The sequence below is a fragment of the Balaenoptera ricei genome, chromosome X, assembly GCF_028023285.1.
Source record: "Balaenoptera ricei isolate mBalRic1 chromosome X, mBalRic1.hap2, whole genome shotgun sequence".
Lineage (NCBI taxonomy): Eukaryota > Metazoa > Chordata > Mammalia > Artiodactyla > Balaenopteridae > Balaenoptera > Balaenoptera ricei.
Window position 1 is genome coordinate 11,365,908 of NC_082660.1, and position 22,305 is coordinate 11,388,212.

Below are 22,305 nucleotides of genomic sequence, written 5' to 3' on the forward strand. Positions count from 1 at the left end.
TTTCGTTCTCAGAAATGTATTCTTTTATCAAAACAATATTCGCTCCCTGTAATAAGAGCTCAATTATACCTTTTCTACAACAGAGGAGACTGCAGAGGTGAGCAGGTTTGGGAACTACCATCCTTGGCTCTCAATTCTGGATGACATTCAAGCTCTGTAGAGACAAGCAGATAACCAGAAGGACATCAGACAGGGATTCTCATTCCTTTAGAGCAGGAGTTGGCAAGCTACCACCCACAGGCCAAACCTGGCCTGCGGCCTGTTTTTATAAATAAAGTTTTATTGGCATGCAGCCACGCCCGGTTGTTTTCTTACCATCTCTGGCTGCTTTCCTGCTGCAAGGGCAGAACAGAGGAGTCAGGACACATACCACCTGGCCTGAAAGCCAAAACTAGGAACTCTCAGGCCCTTGATAGAACATGCACGCCGAGCTCTGTGCTGGAGAAGCGGTATTCGTCCGGCGGGCTTGCATCCTCTTCTGCGGGCCTAAAGGACTTGGAGTGGGAGAGAACACCTGACTCACTGAAGGCCTTTGCCTAGTTTGGTTGGGTTAAAGATACAAGAAAACACAAACGCAACAACTAGGCAGTATCTCCAAGCGAGAACTTTAATGAACTGGTCGCTCTTACTGACATTAAAAACCAGTGGGATGTATATGAAATTCTCATTTTATCTCAAGAGAAGATCTCTCATGTTGGCAGCAGGACAGTCCTGCCCACCTCCAGGTGGCTGACATTACCCCCGCCCCCAGGGGACTTTGGTGAACGTGCTCATTAGTCAGCCTTATCCAGAGAAGAGCCACGGGAGAGGGGGAGAGGGGGACAGGGGGAGAGGGGGAGAGGGGGACAGGGGGAGAGGGGGAGAGGGGGAGAGGGGGACAGGGGGAGAGGGGGAGAGGGGGACAGGGGGACAGGGGGAGAGGGGGAGGGGGGAGAGGGGGACGGGGGAGAGGGGGACAGGGGGACGGGGGAGAGGGGGAGCGCGAGAGGAAGGGGCGCGGCTCAGAACTTGAGCGGGATGACTGGCCAGTACTTCGGCTGCTTGCGGTCGCAGTGCTTGTCGAAGCTGAGCTGCACGGCCGCCTCCATGGCCTGGATCTTGGCGGCGCTGGGCCCGTACAGGCGCCGCATCTCGGCTCGGCGCCGCTCGCCGGGCCGCTCAGCCGGGGGCAGCGCGGAGCGGCGGCGCCTGTCGCGGTACAGGTCGTGATCCGCGTTCACGTAGTCCTGCAGGCGCGCCGCGTCCAGCTGCTGCTGTCGCCCTGGGAAGCAAGCGACACGCGCGCCGGAGACGCCGTGAGCCGGGTGATCTCGCCTGGCCCCCGGCCCCCTCCGCCCTCCCCCTCTAAGTGCCCCGCGCCCGCCCCGCCGGCTGGGAGGTTCTCGGACTCCAAGGCGTGACCTGCGCCGGATTATCGTTATCTCCTTAGTTAGGAGGCGCATCGCTCACTCACTTATCAGAGGGCTACACGCAAATAGAAGTGGCAACAAGCCACCAGGAAACGTGTCAGCCCAAGTTATCCAACCTCTGCAACGGGCCCTGAAAACAGAGGAGAGAAATGCAACCACGTGGGTCTCCCTCTTCGTCTACACCGCTGCCCACAAGCTGCCCAGCGGGGCATGGCTGGTGGCGCTCACGTGGCTTCAAACACTGCACCGGGCCGGCAGGGAAAGGAAACGCTTCCCGGAAAGTCCAGTGTTGCAAGAAGTAGTACCTGCCACCACAAATGAGATGGTGGGGGAAAAAGTGACCTCTTTGGAAGAGGTATGGGTTTGAGGTCATCTGGAAAAGGGCAAGGCTAGCAGCTAGAGAACTCCACCACGATCAGGACCCCTGCGTGCGTCCCAAACGCAAATCACACCACACAAGGAAAGGTTAACCGATTCAACCCTTGTCGAAGGTAAAAGGGCCAAGAAAGGATAATTCTGCGGATGGCAGGGAGGCCTTGGCCACCTCGTCTTGCTGCTGTGTTGCCCCGCAGCAGCCGGCCCCCTTCCTCACCGAGGGATGGGACCTGCCCCTTCACCTCCCAGGTCAGCTTAGGCTAAACTTCAGGTGGGACGGTTATATGCTCTAATCCTACGAATTGAAATGGATTCTTGTAAAGCAAGACAGATTTACTCAGGTTATTCTCCCCTCTCGAATTTTACTGTAACAAGTCCTAGTATCGTAACTTGTATTCTTATGTAAATAGAAACAACATAAAAATGTCAACAAAACATAAGGTCAAATTTAGCCAACTGACAGATTTTTGTGACTGTCAAGAACAGAGAAACTGGTAGCAGAATGCACACATCTGTAGCCACCGCTAGCAAGAGAAATGCTAAGGAGTGAAGATGGTTGTAGGGGAATAAAACAATGATATAATTCTTTCCTTCGTTAAAAACAAAAAAAGTAGCCGAATGAAAGCCGAGTATGGAGGGGAACACAACAGTGAGCAAATCAAGTGACCGGCAAGATATTTACATGGCTAGGCTATTTATGTGGCTAGGCCTAGACACTCACAAATCCCGTTCTTTATAAATCGCACCTTGGAGCTGGAGGGAAGGAGTTTTACACACTTGGAAGCATTATTAAAAATGCATGTGACCATTCGTCTCTTAGCACATCTGCAGTTTATTTTTTAAATTTTTTCCCCCCTGGAGTCAGTGCCACCATCTCCTCCCTACACTTGGTGATGCGGCTCCCCCGCAAACAGAGAAAAGAACGCGGGACACGAGGATAACAGGTTCCAGCTCTACATCAAGCTTTACTGCTTACAATTTTAGAAAAGGCACTTTGCCTCACTAGATTTGGAGTTTCTCATCTGTAAAATCAGGAGGTTGGGACTGACCCCCACCGTCGCTTCTGCAGTTTGTTTTTATACAAGGAAGTACTATGGGAATAAGCCAAATGACTGTCAAGCAAAAGAAATGCAATGTAACTGTTACCTTATCCACGAAAAAGACAGAATTGACCTACTGTGAAAGGCAGAACTAAACCAAAATATTGGCCTGATATGCAAATGAATGGGAGGTCAACAAGTATTTGTTTCTCATTTTTGGTCTTTCTGGCAAATCTGAAACTTCCGGATTTAAGATGTTCAATTCTCATGGGTGTCTGAATTCTACCACCTCCTCCCCTGGGACTACTCTTCCAAAGGCTTGGCATCTCCACCCGAGCCAGGGACAGAAGAGCCCCTCTGCCACCTGTGACACGTTACCAATCCTCGGCCCCGAGGAGACGATCCCACGTGATCCCTCAGAGCCTCTGCATGTAGACGACAGAGCCTCCCAGACCACGGGCCTTTCACTCTCGAATTTGTCCCAAGACTATCATCGTTCTCACTGACAGATTTAGTGACACAACAGATGTTCAACTTCCTGTCGAAATCAGTCTCTCAGTTTAAAAGTTTTAATAAACACTGGAATCTTTGCTATCTTAGTAAGTGTTGCTCTCTGCCGTTAGGATATGTGAATTTAACCTTTTTACTTTTGCATCTTTATTTTTCTTTTCCTTATAACTTAACATGCTTATAATGATGCTTCTTTCTGCTGCCCTTCTGACAAAAACTATCTTGCAGACGTTAAATCGGTCTAACAATTTATACGCCAAGAGCCCTTTCCTCTCACTGACAGCTGTGGACGAAACGCTACGTGAGGCCAGAGCAACCCCAGCTGGCCGGCCGTCAGTGGAGCCTGTGCTGTTTCCCGAGTCTGCGCTCAGCATGTGCTCATCACAGCAACCATCACACGGTTTTAGTTCTTAATAGACTTTATACGGTGTGAGCGTAAAAGAATAAAAGACACGGCCCTCTGCTCTCGGTTCTCTATTTTTATCTCCTTCCCATCCAGGTTTCCACATGAAAATTTAAGGCCCAACCCTGGTCCCCTCCCAGTCTCACAAGAAGTGTGGAGGTTTCCTGGTTTCCTGCACGGCGGGTAGCTGCCCTCAAACGTAGATCGGAGGGCCGGGAAGCGGGTCCCCTGGCACCAGCGGCCCACCTGCGGAAGTCCACTACGGGGGAGGGCACTGTGGCCTTGACTCACCCTGTCTCCCCAGCCCTGGGGGAGGCCGCAATGCCCGACCCAAAGCAGGTGCTCAGAGGTTGTCAAGAAAAAGCTCAGACAAAGGCCAGACATTATTTTTTGTAAACAGCTGTTCCTTCCAGATGCTACTGGAGAAAAATGACAACCCAGGGATAGAGAAAGAGATGCTGAACTCTCAAAAGGCGCTGGGTAGGGCCCCCTCCCTCAGGTCCTTGAGTCTCCATGGGGGAGAGGTTGGGGGAGGGGGAAGGAAGGGGCACCGCTGAGTTGGGGGTCTGATTTTGTTCCCTTACATTTGAGTTGCTTTCCCTCTACTTACTCACAAAAAAAAAAAAAAAAGTTCTAACATTAGACTATAAATTTGAAAACCAGTCAGCTTAAAACTAAATACCCTCAGACTAGCTGGGCGCTGGAGGCTACAGGTAGCACGTGAAAGTGCTTCAGTGTATACCGACCTAGGGGACCAAGCAAGCCTTAGGATGCAATACTCATTTGAGGGCATCCACTTATTCTAGGTTCTATTTATTGCCTCCTCCCTCCCCATGGAAGAAAGGATTCTCAATCACTGGCAGTTCTTCTTCCTGTCAAAACAAGGTGAGGGCTCAGCCAGCCAGATGGAAAGTCATCTGACTGAAGCAGAGAAGTCGAACAACACGCTTCAGACATAACTGAACAGGGGCCTTGTCATGCAGAGGTCGGTCATTTTTCCCGAAAACAGCTGTGGGACTCAGTGTTACCAAGCACTTTTTTCTTGTAGGATATTTGGCCAAGGCAATTTGTGTTAATACAAATCAGAGTATCTTTTTCAATTTCAGCTTTAAAACAGGGTTGTAGTGGGGTGAATAGCCTCCCCACAAATCTCCATCAACCCAGAACCTCAGAATGTGATCTTATTTGGAAATAGGGTCTTTGGGGATGTAATTAAGGATTGAGATGAGATGATTCTAGATTAGGGTGGGTCCTAAATCCAGTGAGTGTCCTTATGTCAGACAGAAAAGGACACATACAGACACAGGGGGAAACCATATAAAGATGGCGGCAGAGATGGCAGCCTTGCTGCCACAAGCCAATGAAAGCCAGGAGCTGCCAGAAGCTGGAAGAGGCAGGCCCTAGAGCCCTTGGAAGGAAGCGTGGCCCTGCCGACAGCTTGATTTTGGTCTTCTGGCCTGCAGAATTGTAAGAGAATAAATTTCTGTAGTTTTAAGCCACACAGTTTGTGGTAATTTGTTACAATAGTACTAGGAAACTAATTCAGGGGTTAACATGCATACAGAGTTAAAACAGGAAAAACAGTATTATACTATTAAGGAGAAACTCTACTGGACTCCATCTGTGTTCAGGGTATATAACCTTGATATTTTTTGCCTCAATCTATACATTTACATGGTGTTAGCAATGTAGGCTTAAAGTCTATAAAGGAAAAAACAATCATGGGAAGTGACTTGGACTTCAGAGACCCTGACATAGCAGGAAAACATTCATTCAGTATTCCAAGATAATGAGCTCAAAGGCAGAACATTTTGGAGGACAAAGCACTAAGACAAATGAGTGTTAAAGAATGTGATTTCCCCCCATTTTTCTAGGATTAGCACGTCTGATTATATTCTCTGCTGTGTTGCCAGAGTTAATGACCTCAGCACGACCGAGCGAAAGCACAGACTTGATTTATGTCATGAATGCCTCGTTTCTGGCTTGTCAGCAACACACCCGGAACACAGGTGCTTGCCAGCAGGGCTGGAGCCATTACTGACGGGCCTTCCATCCTCACCCCACGTCCCTCACTCCACGACAGATGTAATCCCCAAGTCCGTGCGTTTCCATCCCTCCCTTCCATTTTTCTATGGCCATTCACACGTATCTTCTCACGGACTGGTTTGATGCCCCGAACATCTGGACTAGAAGAAACACACACATGGCGGAATTGTGCTCAATCAGCACGATTCCACACTTGAATCTCATTGGCGAAACTAAGATAGCTCCCTAAACACTGGGCCGTAGGTTTCGTTTTATCTTCGAGGTTTTCTGTGGAGGGTGGAATGAGGGAGAGCGGGATGGGTTCCAGCAGACTGACGGAAGGTTCACTAGGAAGACGAGAGTCTAAACCTTCCTGCTCCGGTGGACACAACGTAAAGGAGCAGATGTCGCCCATTAAATGTCCACAAAGTACACCTGGGCCCTTGGTAAGACCGGCACTTTGAGTGCTGGGTGGGGAGTGCACTTAGCCCTTTCTTTCCTTCCCCCTCATTCCGCACTGCCCCCATCCCTCAAAGCCTAGTGTGCACTCCGTTTCTCCACAACCATCCCGTGGAGCTCCTCTGACCACTGAGCCCACTGGCTCTTCCCCTCATTTGCAAGACTACCCATGGCCCACACCATAAATGGCTCTTGTAGGTATCATTTTAAACTTGATTTTGTCTTCTCTTCCCACATGGGTTTATGCTCTTTGAGAAAATGTCCCTGTTTGGGCCCGACATCTACCCCCAAAACACAGGTGACAACTATCTGACTGGCTCGTGCCGAGACAACAGTGGCAAGTGTTTGTTTCGGGAGGCCTGCTTCTCTACGGAGAATGAGAACTTTCACTCATTTTCCCTCTAAGTATTAGGACGAGGACCTCGCAGTCTCAACTGATGGTTATTTATGACTAAAAAAATGATACCTTCCTTAACCTAACAATAAACATTTTTCCTAAGAAATAATGGACAACACAGCTGACCTTTTAAAACTTCACAACTGTCTACTTTCCCATAAGTAATGTTACCAGTGAAGTTTTAAATAACAGCAATATCTCGCTAGGAAACGATGACATATAATATAATCAAAAGCATGCCTGTTACCGCTGCACAAAAAAGAGTTCTTTGTTTACCCTACTTAATATTTTTTTGGTTTTTATTGCTGAAATATGTGAAATTAGAGACTGTCTGGAGGAACAGTAATCACAAACAAGAACACGCTGTCCAGTCTAAAGGATTTTATCCCAAGAAAATATTAAATAAGACTCAGATGATGATGAATTATATAACGTATACATTCCTGTGGAGGTGAATAGTCCTGAAAAGCTAAATCTTTCAAGTTCAGCTACATTTTCCCTTGCTAGTAATATTTTATACAATCTGTGTTCTCTAAATGATTCATGTTCAGGGCTGAATTTGTCCTAAGCGAGTAAGTAGCTTCTAGTGGCTCAAAGAGCAAAACAACTTCAACCGAGTGTTCACATGACTCAGGTCCCTCATCTCTTTATTCAAACATTTCCCAACTGTGTATGTAACTAAACCTCTGTGAGCATTTCTAGCGAAGGTAATGGATTGGAAAGCACCATGGGCATTCCAATTACTTATGTCTGAATGCCATCATTCATGACTGCTCCAAGGAACACGAATTGATCCTATATGCCACTGAAAGTGCTGGTGAAAAACCTAGCGCTGGTGAAGTGCTGCCCATTATTTTTGGTGGGGCAGCGTCAGGCCCTGGCAGCTGCTTCTCACAGAGACTGCATCTTTCGCAGGAAGATTAGATTCCGACACCAAAGCCTGTTCTCACCCTCGCCAGACAACTCTCATGTCTCCCGGGGACCTGATAAAGCTTTCAGGGCGGACTGCAGGACACAAGAGCATCAGAGATCCCAGCACAAGCAATTTTGAATTATGCTACAATTACACATTTTTAAAGCACAAAGTAGCGGAAGCTCAATGCGTTTAGTGCTGTTTTGAGGAAGGTGGAAGCAGGTTCATTTCCCCAGCCCGTGTAGGTTACTATATTAACTTATATCAAGCAAGAATGTCCTCGAAACAGAACTAAAAGTTGTGGTAATGACTACTTTGACAAAATTGTATTAGTGGCTCAATTCGACAGATATCAAAGCTTTTCATTCTTTTATGTTTTAAATATTCTAAATCAATTTAAGAGTTTGAAAAGTGCTGCCTAGGGCAGAAATATATGACTTCTTTTTTTTCGAAGTCAGAGAACACTTTATTAAAAATATGCAGAATCTCAGTCAAGCACTCACTAATCAGCAACCAGAGATGATCATACTAAGTGAAGTAAGTCAGACAGAGAAAGACAAATACCATATGATATCCCTTATATGTGGAATCTAAAATATGACACAAATGAACTTATCTATGAAACAGAAACAGACTCACATAGAGAACAGACTTGTGGTTGCCAAGAGGGAGGGGAGGTGGGAGAGGGATGGAGTGGGAGTTTGGGATTAGCAGATGTAAGCTTTTATATATAGGATGGATAAACAACAAGGTCCTACTGTATAGCATAGGGAACTATATTCAATATCCTGTGATAAACCATAATGGAAAAGAATATGAAAAAGAATATATAAATGTACAACTGAGTCATTTTGCTATGCAGCAGTAATTGACATGACATTGTAAATCAACTATACTTCAATTAAAAAAAATAACAATCAAGCACTAATCAAGACAGTATCGGAGTAAAACCGGTTTATGGTTAATAATCCATGTTAAAGGATGAATTATTAGCAACAAACCATAACAACTAACACTTCTTGGGCACTGACTTCCGTACAGAGCACTGTTGTATAACTTTTCTTATCTCAGTTAATCTTCATAGTTACCACCCCATTCATTAGAATCCCCATTTCACAGATGAGGAGACTGAGGCACAGGGTAGCGGTGCACAGGATAAGAACCTCCAGCTAGTAAGTGCTGGAGCGGGGCTGGAAGCCTGTGATTCCAGCGGTCCTGCCACAGCTACCCCTGTATAATTCTACTAACAATAATGTAAGTATTGGTGAGTAGGGATGGAGGTTGTAAGGGTTTCCATAAAATTCCCTCTTTTGTTGGTTTGCTATCTAGATCACGGTAAAACAAACATGTACCAGATTTTCTTCACAGCAATGACAAGACCTGTGTGGTTCACTTATGTCCCACTCACAGACTGCATTTGGAAACAAAGAAAATTCTGACAGGGTGATTGTATTAGTTTCCTAGGGCTGCTGTAACAAAGTGCAGCACACTGGGTGCCTTAGAACAACAGAAATGTCTTGTCTCACAGCTGGGGAGGCCGGAAGTCTGAGATCAAGCTATCGGCAGGGCCGTGCCCGTCCAGAGGCGCTAGGGAAGGTCTGTTCCAGGCCTTTCTCCCAGCTTCTGGAAGTTCTTGGCTTGTGGCAGCAGAACTCCAGTCCTCTCGTGCCGTTCTCCCTGGGTGCGCGTCTGTCTCTGTTTCCAAATTTTTCTCTTTTTATAAGGACACCAGTCATACTGGATCAGGGCCCACCCTAATCTCATTTTAACTTGTTACCTCTGTGAAGACCCTCTCTCCAAATAAGTCACATCCTGAGGTCTGGGTGGGGGTTAGGACTCCAACAAATCTTTTTTTAGGGGACACAATTCAACCTGTAACAGTGACGATAATAATAGGACTCGGAGCCCTGATGCAAACTAAGCAGATTTAGGGATGATATCAAACGAAACATGCAGTTCCTCAAGTTTATAAAATATTCAATGCCTACTTCACCTTGTAAAATGGCCCAAAGAACCATAGCAAGTTTAGCACTTCATGGGATAAGGTTTGAAAAGTTCTGATTTAAGGCTTATAATTAATACTGGAAGACTTCATTCATTCATTCAAAATAATATTAAGTGCCAGGCAAAACTTAGCAGGCAATTTTCATGACTTTTTCTTAACCTACCTAGAATTCTACCTGACAAAGGCAAGACGGAGAAACAGGGATGGTTCTTAACCAGACGTCTGTAACTGAACTGCTGACAAGTGAAGGACGCATTTCATTATTCTATTTTCACGTCACTCATCTCTATTTTTCATTGAATAACTCTGTCAGGTTTATTTTAAATTAGCAGGTCATTCAAAACGGCCTTTTAGGTGGCTGGGGTTTGCTCCCATCCTTAATTACAACTTCTATCATAAATGTGGCACTCTCTCTGGCAGGAAAAACATGTTCTTCTGCCTTTGGGTACGAACAACAGAAACAAGACCTGTCTCCATCATATTTTCTTTTTCAAAAGCTGTAACAAACAGCATTCCAACCACACGTGGACATGCTCCAATGCCAACTCTCCCTCATCTGTTACATACTTTTAAATTAGACTAACAGTTATTTCAAATGTATTTTGAAAAAAGGTAAAATTTATTTCCGAAGATCAAGGAAAGACATGCATTCTATGTGTAATAGAAAGTACTGTTTTAAAAATACTTGTTTGCATATACTTTCTAATATGCATCAAAGAAGTCAAAGGTTTAATCAAAAGAAGGGAAGTAAAACTGAATGAGTAGTGAAGAATCACAGGCAGACACTAAAGGGCCTGAGACTTTATACACAGCCCACCGCTCAGTTCCTGGCACCCAGTGGGGGAATCAATAAATGCTCGCCCATCATTAGGAAAACACAGATCAAGCAAGATGTAAATGAAATGCACCCATCCCCAGGCTTCTATGTCTCCGTTTACTAGAAAATTCTAGGCAAAATATATAATTAGAACTCAATAAAAACAATATTGAGACAGCATGTTGTAATAGGGAGAAAAGCATTTGTATGTCTGTTAGAGACACTTAAAATGTAAATGGGCTGGTGAATCTTAACAGTAAGGAAAGCACAAAAAGCAGTTTTAGTTTTTTGTGGCAAGTTAGTAAGAAATTAAAAAAATAAAATTCCTGCTTTCCGACTGAAGATTTAAGACCATTATCATAATTCTCTAACCCCAGGAACAGACAGCCACGGCACAGGATCAAACCAGAGAGGGTAAATACCAGGCATTTTGTTATTCTTTTTAGGTTCACACTGGTGTCTACTCTGAAGGGAGCTTGAGATTTAAGACCTGGTAGCTCTGCAACACCAGGGCAGTCTCTGAGCTGTGTACCAGTGAGGTGGCAACAGCATTTTAGGAACCTAGTGGTCCTAAGCCCTGAGTCTGCGCTAGAGGAACGAGCACGGGAACTGGAGTCACACAGACCTTGCTTTGAATCCTAACGGCAAATTACTAGTTGATACCACAGAACAAGTCCATGAAGCTCCTGAAGGCTCACCTTCCTTAGATGTGAAATGGGCTTAAAACCTTGAGGGACTGCTGTGTAGACTAGGGAATGCACGCACACACACACGCACGCACACACCCCATCTGGTGCATTGTCTGAAATTCAGTAAATGGCAGAGGTACTATTAGGATAAGTTTTGTTCTAGAACTAAAAAAAAAAAGTCCTATATTAAAACAACCCTGGAAACTAATATAAGTGAGGTACCACATGACCAGAGCTTTTCCAGGCTTAGGATTGGGTTTGAAATATTATCTGTACCCAAGGGAGGACTTAGAAGGTTATAAATGAGGGCCGGACGGGACTTCCCTGGTGGTCCAGTGGGTAAGACTCCATGCTCCCGAAGCAGGGGGCCTGGGTTCAATTCCTGGTTGGGGAACTAGATCCGGCATGCATGCCGCAACTAAGAAGCCCGCATGCCAGCGAGTGCTGAAATGAAGATCCTGCGTGCAACAAGTAAGAGCCAGGGCAGCCAAAATAAATAAATAAATAAAAATAAACGTGGGCAGGAGACAAGGCCAGAGGCGGGGCGGGGCAAGGCCGCGGAGCGGGGCGGGCGGCACTTACGGCGCTCCTCCTGGTGCCTCTCGGTCTGGGCGAAGTACTGGCGTAGCTCCTCCGTGATCTCCATGTTGCTCACGTCGCATTCTATGCCGCCATCGTCGGACTCGCTCTCTTTCTCCTTCTCCTCCTCTGCGGACCAAGCTGGCTGTTCTCTGCCGCGTGGATGTGGTCCACGCCCGCCAGCGCGTGAATGACGGCGGTGGGAGTCCCGGGAGGCTGGGGGGCGCTTGTAGCAGGACTGAGGCCTTCCGGCCTTCTTAGCATAAGCGCTCTGGGGAGGGCCCACGGCAGAAAAGTACCACGGGGAGGTGCTGCACGATGTCACGGCCTTCCGGTAGGCATTCTGATGGCTGCACATCCACGCCATCGCCTGATGGTAATGTTGCCAGTATCGTGCGTAGACCGGATGAGAGGACCAAGACTCCAGAGCTTGCGCTGCTGCCGGCTACAAAACACAAAGAAATGTAGGCTAGACACCACGCGGTTCAGCCTCAAGAGAAACCTTCAAACGTTCAATCAACTAACCGTGTGTTTACTGGGTATCTACTAAACATCTCCTCTCCACGAGGGTGCTACGGGGCCAAGGAGAATATAAGACGGATCCACGCCCACGATGGGCGCCAGGCGTGTGCACACTTGCTCTGAAGTACATGCGCATGAGGCACACACAGAACAATTAGTTTGAGGTTACGGCCCATTATAAAGTGGGGACAGAGGCTAATAATGATCATTTCTAGATGAGACGCAGGGGGCAGGAGGACCCGATGTCTATCATCTTGGCCCTTTCTACCCACTGTGATTAAATGACTAATTCCAAGTTAGAAACGCCTGCCAAGAACCACATGAACTGGTGAGCATGACGTTCTCTGGTCCCTCCCTCTCTGCCCCCTAAACACGTGCTGGCGGCCCACTCCTCAGTGCCTGGGACAAAAGATGACGAGCAACACACCCGATGGTGCTCTACCTTTAGTTTTCTGATGTATTTCTTTGGTCTTCTCCATCATGCAATGAGACACCAAGACCTTAAGGACTAAAACTTACCTTTTTTCTCATCAGTTAAAAAAAAAAATCTTACCTCTGCTGCCATCTCTGATTGTGAAGGTCCAAACGAGCGCCGAAACTAGGAAAGAACAAGCACAGTGCAGACGTCTGGTCAGTCCAGGGCTGTGATATTCGTAGCTATTTTGCGGTTCGCAGAGCGGCTCCTCAGAGGCTGCTCTCTCCCCAGGACGGTGCCTGACCGTCACGCAACACACCACGACAGGACCGACACCTGGGCTAGTGGTCTAAAAAGGAGGGATCCCCTTAGGTGTGACTCAGTGGCTCAAAGGACACTGCATTTTTCAAGTATAGTACTTGTTTCCCTATTGAAAGTAAAGTCCACGAGAGTAACCACATAAATAGCTAGTCATATGTATGTAAAAAAATAATACACGGAACATGAACTAAAAATGTACAACTATTACTTTATTTACTAACCCATAGTTCATGCCAATGCCTATTTAAATTAACCCTGGAGGGCTTCCCTGGTGGCGCAGTGGTTAAGAATCCGTCTGCCAACGCAGGAGACACGGGTTCGAGCTCTGGTCTGGGAAGATCCCACATGCCGCGAAGCAACTAAGCCCATGTGCCACAACTACTGAGCCTGCGCTCTAGAGCCCGTGAGCCACAACTACTGAAGCCCATGTGCCACAACTACTGAAGCTCGCGTGCCTAGAGCCCGTGCTCCGCCACAAGAGAAGCCACCGCAATGAGAAGCCCGCGCACCGCAACGAAGAGTCGCCCCCGCTCGCCGCAACGAGAGGAAGCCCGCGTGCAGCGGCGAAGACCCAATGCAGCCAAAAATTAAATAAATGAATAAATAAATTTATATATAAAAAAAAGGTTCATTAAAAAAAATAAATAAATTAACCCTGGATCTCCCAGAGGCCTGAGTAGAATAGAATACATCTTGCCAACTCACTGGAAATCTTTGTTGGGTCTTGCTGCAGGCCTGGGACTTGGAGAAGCCTCTCTAAATAAAACAACTCTCTCGGCTGGGTTGTACCCTGGGCTTTAAGCCCCCCAAATGCACCTTGCTTTGGTTTTGACTGCAAAAAGCATCTTTCAGCCAGCGTGTGACACTACAGTCTCCCTGCCTACCCACGCTGCGTCTCTGCGGGAGGAGGATCTGGTCACCTGGGGACTCCACCAAGTGACCGCGTAGGATACCTTTGCCCAACAGCCTTGCTCTGCCAGGATTTACTCCCTTCCGTGCTATCTACCTCTTGTGATTTACTGATATGGCAGGAAATACCTCAAGGTAAAGTTTAATCTGCATCTGCACCTTTTACAACCTATTTAAAACACACTTCAATTTTTTCCCTTCTGTTCAAGGGTTCAGAGATGCTCAAGTGCCAGCCGACACCAGAATGTACTTTAAAAAAAAGTTAAACAAAAGCAATAGCCTAAAATGCATGAGAATTTAAGCAGCTATGAGACAAAACCCCTAACACAATGTGATGCTGAGCAAACAGGTACTTGGGTTTTGAAACTCTGGAAATCAGATACCGAAGGAGTCCTATTTTTCCTACTTTACTTAATCATAGGGTAGAATTTTAAAATCTCCAAGCCTTAAGAAATAAACTTGACTTATTTTGTAATCTCCACCAGATGTTTTGCTATGGTTAATGTGGAACACTGAGATGTTAAATTGACCCCATCTTTTAAGATTTAGCCTAAAGAGAAAGATTCACATTCTTTTTAAATATAATAAGCTTTCGAAGAGGGTGTTTCCAAGAGGGCTGACACGGTCTTCCGTGAATTTTTCTTAAACACAGCCCACACTTCCTGTTCCCTGTTCTAAATTCACAAACACACACACACGCAGTGAATGTAAACTGGGGAAAAGCTAACAAGTACAGTGAAAATACAAGTGTAAATTATTGTTCACATCACTTTACAACTATAATTTAAAGGCTTAAAACAAACAATTATCTGAAAATCTGGCTAACTGCTATGTGCTTTATAGGCTACCGAAGAAATGCATATAAAAACAGTCAATACTACTAAGGGGCTAACCACCTACAGAAGTAAAACCAACACAAAAGAAATTACAGTAGAGATCAGTATACACTTGAGTGCTAAAGTGTAAGGTGCAGCCTTTAAGTGGCTAATTCACTCCAGCCAGGTTTTATATGTCTACCACTGAAATCTGAACAGCTTTCTGAGTGCCTGAAGCACAAAATGACATTAAAGTGAACTCCATGTGTATCTTAATCAAATTTGTTTTAGAGATTAACAATTAGCATAGGAATTAAATTAAAAAAGCCTATGAGACATCTGCGCATCTTGGGGAAATTAAGAGTTTTGAATCCAGACTTCTATGCCTTATAAAATACGTACTTAGAACCAGATCAATGTAAATATTAATTATCTCGAACTGGGAGATCTGACAGCTTCAGATATGTAATAAATATCATTGTGATTGAACACTACTGCAGACCTCAGACAATCCTGTTTTTATTTATAATTGGGAAAATCCAGCCTGGCTTTAGAAGCAGTAGTACCAGTATTGTGAAAATGCACAAGATGGCTTATGAGAGGCTCCCCTCTGCAGAGCTAGAAGTTAGGCATGCGTGGTAGAGTAAACAACTGTTTAAGAGGTTCAAGTGTAATTCAACGAGTTCCCCAGGCTGTTCAAATGCCAATGGCTGTGATTAAAAAGGGATGGGAATGCTAATTTGAGGAGTGGTTATTTACTTATGCCTTTGATTCAACAAATAATTTGATAGAAGGGCTGCCACGTTCCACTGCCTCAGAAATCACCACAGCCACTCTGGGCACTTTTGCAAGAAAGCAGCCAGGACTAGGAGCTGGGATGACCGAAGAAAGCCAGTCGCAGCATTTGGACCAGAAGCCGTTCAGATTCAGCGCAGGCTGCTGACTACCTATAAAGCATATCAACTCATCTGCCGAGATGCTGACCTCTTTTAAGACCCAGGCCATTAAGGAAAGATGAATTTACATTAATCATGGAACACAGGCACCTTTGTCATCGATTTTCTTCTGATTATGCTTTCCTCATTGCTTTGGCCACTGGGACACTTATAATCAAATCTGCTGCCATCTTCTAGCACGTTTAGAGTCCTCAGGCTGCTCATTTCACCCTTGGATTTATTATTTTCCCTCCCCAAATCCCAAAACCTATGTATCATATCCTTTTACATTTTAAGTATCTTTAAGATTCCTAAAATCCTATAGATACTCAATTAAAAAGAGCATCGCTTATATGTGGAATCTAAAAAAAAAAAAATGATATAAATGAACTTATATACAAAACAGAAAGAGATCCACAGACAGAAAACGAACTTAAGGTTACCAAAGGGGAAAGGTGGGGGAGGGATACACTAGGAGGTCGGGATTAACATATACACACGACTATATATAAAATAGGTAACCAACAAGGACCTACCGTCTAGCACAGGGAACTCTACGCAATACTCTGTAATAACCTATATGGGAAAAGAATCTGAAAAAGAATATATAACTGAATCATTTTGCTGTATACTTGAAACTAATACAACATTGTAAACCAACTATACTTCAATAAAAATAATAAATAAATAAAATAAAATTTTCTTCAAGTTGAACAAAATATTCCTGAGAATGAATGACAAATTAATCAGTCTCTCTCAAATCAAATAAGAAAAAGTATAGAAAAACACATCTAAAGAAAGAGCAGCTTGCATAGAACTTTATTATTAGCTCGCTATTCCCAGTATTACTGTTGGTGTTTTATACCAGCAAATTTTTTTCTCTAAAGGGCCAAATAGTAAATATTCTGGGCTTGTGTGTCACATATACTGTTACATAGCCGTCCTCTTTTTTTTTAAATTAAAAAACAACCCTTTAAAAATGTAAACATCATTCTTAGCCGTGGGCCATCGCCTGCCCACCCCTGCTTTATGTTAAATCCATTACAGGCCCCATAGACCCTGCCCTCAGTATGTTGAGCATACTAATTGTTCCTCGCTTTGCACTTGGAAATCAGTGGAGGAACTCTGAGATTCTCACCCGTCTTATAAGTTATTAGGCTCAGAATAAGACTAGTGGAAGCAAGAAAACTGTGATTATGACCAACAGCAATTTGGTGACCAGTTCCTAATACTGGGGACAAAAGAATCCTCTCTGTGACTAAATAAGCAAATCGGACCATTTCTTAAAGAGCTCCATAGACATTTAAAGACTTAATTAAGAAAAACAAAAAACAAACAAAAAAACCCCACCCTGACTCCTGCAAAACAGGACCAATCAACAGGGCTTAGAAAGCGTATGTAGTGCCGTGATTTCTGATGGAGATTCTACTAGCTGCCCCGGGCTAGGCAGGAACCCAACAAGGACGGGAAGCAGGAGAGAGTTCCGAGTGTTTATTCCCTGGAAGAAGGAATCCATATCCTTCCCGGCTGACCACATCAGTTAGCACCCAAGGGAAGGTGAGACCCTACTCTAAGAATGGGCCCTGTTAGCTTTTCAAAGCTGGGTTCCACAAAGGAGCTTAATTAAGGACCTAATAAAAATGCCTGGGCTTCTGAAAAGCCAACATTAAAATAATTCTAGACCCTACAGCAGTACTGTCACACACCACCACCAGCTCAAAGAAAAGAAAGCTTAAGGTAGCAGCAGATTGAGCTGCCCTTTCAATGGTTTTTAATTTTATCTGTCATTCCCCACCTCCCCAGAGTGTCTCCGACTCTTTTCTGGCACCTGGCTTCGTGAACTGCACAGCAACCTTTCTCCTAATGGGATGGTGGAGATGAAAGAAAAGAGAGGGTCAATGTCAGGGAAGGCCAGGATTCACGGCACTACCAACCGGGAAGCCCTCTCCAGGGAGGACAATGGCCCGACAGTCACTGCCCAGCTGAGCCTGGGCGAGTACAGAGACCGAATTCATTGTCTGTCCTCAGCCACCAGAAGAGGAAGGAAAAAAACAGCGTTGAGGAAAAAAACAGCGTTGAGGTCATTCACGAAACACTGCTGAGGCCCACAGGCAAAAGGCAGTGCCTCTGAGTCTCGAATGATATATTTTTCCATATAGCCTTTCTTAAAAACTGCACTCATTCTTCAATGACTCTGCTTATCCTGGGAGACACATTTTTAAATGCATAAATATACATGAACAACAACAGACATGAGCTTTGTGGTTTTCAATGGATAAAATGTGACTATTTCCATTGAGTCATTAAACATTTCCACCAATAAGGAATGTGGCTTTGTTGAAAGGTAGTGACATTGTACAAATTTTTTTTTTTTTTTTTGGCCGAGCTGCACAGCTTGTGAGATCTTAGTTCCCCGACCAGGGATTGAACCTGTGCCCCGGACAGTGGAAGCACGGAGTCCTAACCATTCGACCACCAAGGAATTCCTTGCACAAATTCTTTTTACTGCCTATTTAGATTCTTATAAATATAGGATCTAGGATGCATCATAGCAACCAGATAAATAAAACACAAATTCCCTTCGAAATGATAATGTATCCTCTGTAACTGGATTTTCCTCTCTATCCTCCTTTTCCACTAGAATTCTGAAAATTAAATACATGAAAACTCATCGGCTTTGATTTTTTGCATAGAAACACATTCAACGTTGGTCATTAAATAAGATACACAGCTTTCCCATAAGGCTCTCCCTAATTTGGTTCTCTGAGCCAACCGGAGAATTGGAGGGATCTAATTAGGCCTTCAGTATATACGGTTTCAAGGTAGAAGGAACGGGGTCTGCTGGAGATGGCTCAAAATAAATGACGGTATGGTGAGAAATCTGAATTACATACATTGAGTCATATGCAGTTCTACGGAATCTCGGTATATGCGGTAATAACCCTATCAGAGAAGATGTCTCCCAATAAACGCACACACTGGTAGGAACTTCCTCAACTAAGACAAATGAGAAAATGTGGTTTTTTGGAGAGCACTGCTTCTTGCCGGCACCCCCAGCTTCGATCTGAGGCTGGCAAGTTCATCTGGCTTGCTGCCCTCAGAGGCTCCCTCCTGTGGCTTGGCGTGGTCCCGGCTTAGTGATTTGGACATCAGAGATGGCTCAAGTCTGAATGGCCTTTTCCCACCCTCAGCAGTCCAAGCTCCATCTTTCCTCCAGACACAGGCCTCCTACAAGCGCACAAGCTACTGTGTTTAGAAGGCCTGCCTCTGTCCGCCTATAACAGTTAAAACTGATGGGTGAGTGAGCCTCAAACCTGAGTTTCATTTCCCTTTCATTCTCTCGACCCCAAGCCCCAATTTACTCTTCTGGCTGTTGCAATAAGAAGCAATGTCACAATGAAGGCACAGCATGGGGAAGGAGGAAGGCTGAAAGGATGTAGTTAACAATTCTTCTTTTTCATACAAACCATATTCTACCCACAGAATGGCACTGTTTAATTTGTCAGCAAGGGTGATGGATTTGGGAATGGATTTATTTGCAAGTTCACCAAATCCCCACGTGACTAACATAAGAATCAGAAGTGAAATATGAGGACAGCCCCAAAACAAGGTTACCCCCGACTCTTGAACACAACAGGCAATGTGAAAGCTGAAAATTGGGGTAACCGACAAGGACAGAATACAACGCAAAAGAGGAAACAGATAAGCTCCCTTCACTGCAAGTATATTCTTCAAACAGCAAAACCTAGTGTGACCATGAAGGAATAAGGGTTGGCCAGGTAGGTAATACAAGTTAAGAGCATAAACCACGACTGGTTTAAAGTGGTTAAAGTCACCATCGGATGTCAGGAGCCTTATTTCAAGTTTTCCTTCCATAAACACATACAGGGTAATTCCACGTTAATCTCTCTTTTCTGAATTTAAACGGCACTCACTATGCCCCTCTCATTTGGGCATTTAATCAATTACTTGTAGGCCTGGATTCTGCCATCTGTTCCTTTTAAATTTCCTTTTTTCCTTCCAGCATACAAAAATCATAGCTAATATTTCCTGCCCTTGGATGCTGTTGGGATCGCCATTTCCTGTTACACTCTCCTCCAACCTCTACCCTCCCTAAAATCATTGAGTAGCTAGTAACTCAAATAACTCTGGCTATAAAGCTCCAAATCTTTTCGGAAAGTAGATATCTAAATACATTAATATGTTTTCAAAGATATTTTCAAATCATCTGACCTTTGATCAACAAGTTATGCTCTTTTTTCACCTGTTCACTTTTTTACACTGTTCTATAGCTGGATTTCCTATTGTAGAGAAGTACAGACGTCCCTCAGTGTTCGTGGGGAATTGGCTGCAGGACCTCGCCCCGCAAGAGACCAAAGTCCACGGATGCTCAAGTCCATTATATAAAATGGCGTGGTAGAGTCGGCCCTACGTATCCGCGAATGCGGAAGGAAGTTTCAAGAGTTCCGCACCTATTTTGTGAATTCTCCAACCTCTGCTCTATGCTTACTTGTTCAGTTTTCCTCCCTATCCTGCTCATTTCACCCTATCCTTACATGTTGCACCCTAAAAACCAAAATAATCCTTCACCCTCTGTAAAACACTTTTACAATGAAAATTCTCTCTGGAGCTTTAGTTTATATACTTTCCCAGCACAGCAACGAATACTCAGAGGAGATCTGTACACCTTACTGTGAACTTGCCTTCAGTTATGCCGATCCAAAGTTACTAGGTAACAGTCTTGGAAAATATACGGTTTCTGTTCACATTGCCATCCCAAAGGAGCTGTTACTCCTATAAACTATATTTGTAAAAACTGTACGTGTAAAGGTTACCCCCACCCCATAATTCATGGGAACTCTGAGAGTAAGTAACTCCAGAAATGTTATTTGTGTTATTAATCTTCAGTCTAAACTTTCAAGTAATGTTATTCTGACTTAAGGTGCAAAACAGCTGAATACAGAATCTAGCCTGTGAAACAACTTTAAAAATCATTCCTGAAAAAAATAAACTTATTCAGAACCATCTGGTCTGTACTAAGGGACTCTCAGGATTTCAGAGCTAAAAGGTACTTCGTTGGCCACTGGTGCAACTTCACTTAACTACTGAGGAAGAACAGAGGGAAAAGACATTCTCCACCTTCACAGGTAAGGCGCAGAGAAGACCGCAGGTGCCAAATGTTCTCCAGGTAACTACCATCAAAACCTCTGACCTCCCACAGAGGTCAACGTGCGAGGGAAAAGAGAGGAAAAAAAACCCCCAATTTTTGAATAGACGGGCCAATATCCTAGCCTTCCCTCTAAGGATGAGGCTGACCTGGGTGATCTGTTCTGATTCTGGGCTGGATGGGCAAAGCCCGAATTCACCTTCCAGACCTACCTTGACATGGTGTTACCTGGCACATCAGAATCACAATGGGGAGCTTTTATAAAAATACCGATGCCGGGGCCCCACTTCTAGAAATTCGAATTTAACTGGTCTGGCATGGAGGCCCGGGCATTTAAAAGCCATCCAGTGATTCTGGCGCACGGCAGAGCCGAGGGGCTCTGGAACCAGTTCCCTCTCACAATTCGCGGGATGCTGATAATTACGACGATAACGTGACAGCCAAGCCCTCTGCTCTCCCGGCCTCAGAGAAAGTCAGGCTCAGGGGCCGCCAGGCTCAGGGGCCTCCAGGGGCCTCCTTCACTCCCCAAATGAAACCTAGCCGCCCCCGGAGTCACCTCGACGGCGCGTAGCTTGCGAATCCTGGGCGGTGGGCGAGCAGGGACCTATTTCCGGTGGGAAACAGGAGACGCGGTGCGTGGGAGAGGCTGTTGCCGGGGCGACTAGGCGTGAGCGGCCGGTGCGGGTCACGTGGCCATGACGTGCAGGAAGTCCAGCCCCCCCGCGGTTGACGTCACGTCCTCGCCGCGTTCCGCACCACGCAGGGGGAGTGGCGCGCAATGGGGGCTCCGCCTCTCGGGGCGGAGCGTGGGGACGGCCGGTGCAGGGTGTAGTGACCGGGTCGCGGCACTCGGGTGGGGGCAGTCCTGTGCCTCGGGGTCGGGCGGTGGTCGGGAAGACGACGGTCGTTTCTGGACGGCTTCCGCCTCCGCTACAGTTCCGTGGCATTTAACTCTTCGCTCTGAACGTTCTCACTTCCGTTCCCTTGTGTTTAGTTAGCCTTTGCTTTTTTTAAAAACTAAAACGGAGGGTGGTCGTGGCCCAGGCTTTGAAAATAGTCACCCAGATCTGAGTTTGAGTGCGATTCTAGCGCTTAGTTTATTAACCTCCCTAAGCCTCGGGTTCTCGCCCCGAAGAGGTGAGAAATACCTGGTGCACAGGGCCTGGTGCGTGATAGCTGACAACAATTGGTGCCTATTAACATTTTTTTAATCATCACAATCATTATCAGCAATACCTGTTCTGTTAGCATCGCAGAGGATCAATGATAACCAAGCATAAATCACTCAAAGCCTAAGTGGCATAATCCTTTCTGGGGTAATTTGGCAAATTGCGCCAAGAGCCCTAAAAGGGGGCATATTTCTGTACTAGAATGTTCACTTCCGAGAATTTATTCCAAGGAAAAACAGACGTAAACTGGATGCTCATCGAAGAATTATTTCAAAAAGTGGAAAGTGGAAACAACTTAAATGCCTAATAAAAAAAAAAAAAAAAAAAAAAATTCCACAAGGACTCAGAGGCAAAGAATATACAAATCAATTTTCACTGCAAAGTAAAGGAGCTGTTACAGTGGAGGATTACTGGACTGAATGTCAATACTA

The 22,305-nt window shown here is 45.3% G+C and overlaps 1 protein-coding gene across 3 annotated transcripts; it reads right to left on the reverse strand.

Moving 5' to 3' along the window:
• Positions 1-593: 593 nt before the first annotated feature.
• On the reverse strand, positions 594-21,407 carry GEMIN8 (gem nuclear organelle associated protein 8). 3 transcript variants are annotated; one of them, XM_059910343.1, is made up of 5 exons: positions 21,262-21,407; positions 16,075-16,131; positions 12,697-12,741; positions 11,625-12,066; positions 594-1,261 (listed from the first exon to the last, which is right to left on the reverse strand). In XM_059910343.1, the coding sequence occupies exons 3-5, from the start codon at positions 12,706-12,708 to the stop codon at positions 1,002-1,004; spliced, it is 714 nt and encodes a 237-aa protein (XP_059766326.1). In that variant the 5' UTR covers positions 12,709-12,741; positions 16,075-16,131; positions 21,262-21,407; the 3' UTR covers positions 594-1,001. The 3 variants fall into 3 exon arrangements, with proteins under 3 accessions (XP_059766326.1, XP_059766327.1, XP_059766325.1); XM_059910344.1 differs by lacking the exon at positions 21,262-21,407 and adding an exon at positions 20,918-21,219; XM_059910342.1 differs by lacking the exon at positions 16,075-16,131.
• Positions 21,408-22,305: the final 898 nt, after the last annotated feature.

Excerpts from the sequence above, each read along its gene's own strand:
- GEMIN8 (XM_059910342.1), bottom strand. Across the intron at positions 1,262-11,624 it reads GAGGCACCAGGAGGAGCGCC|GGCGACAGCAGCAGCTGGAC; the intron begins GTAAGTGCCGCC and ends CTTGCTTCCCAG.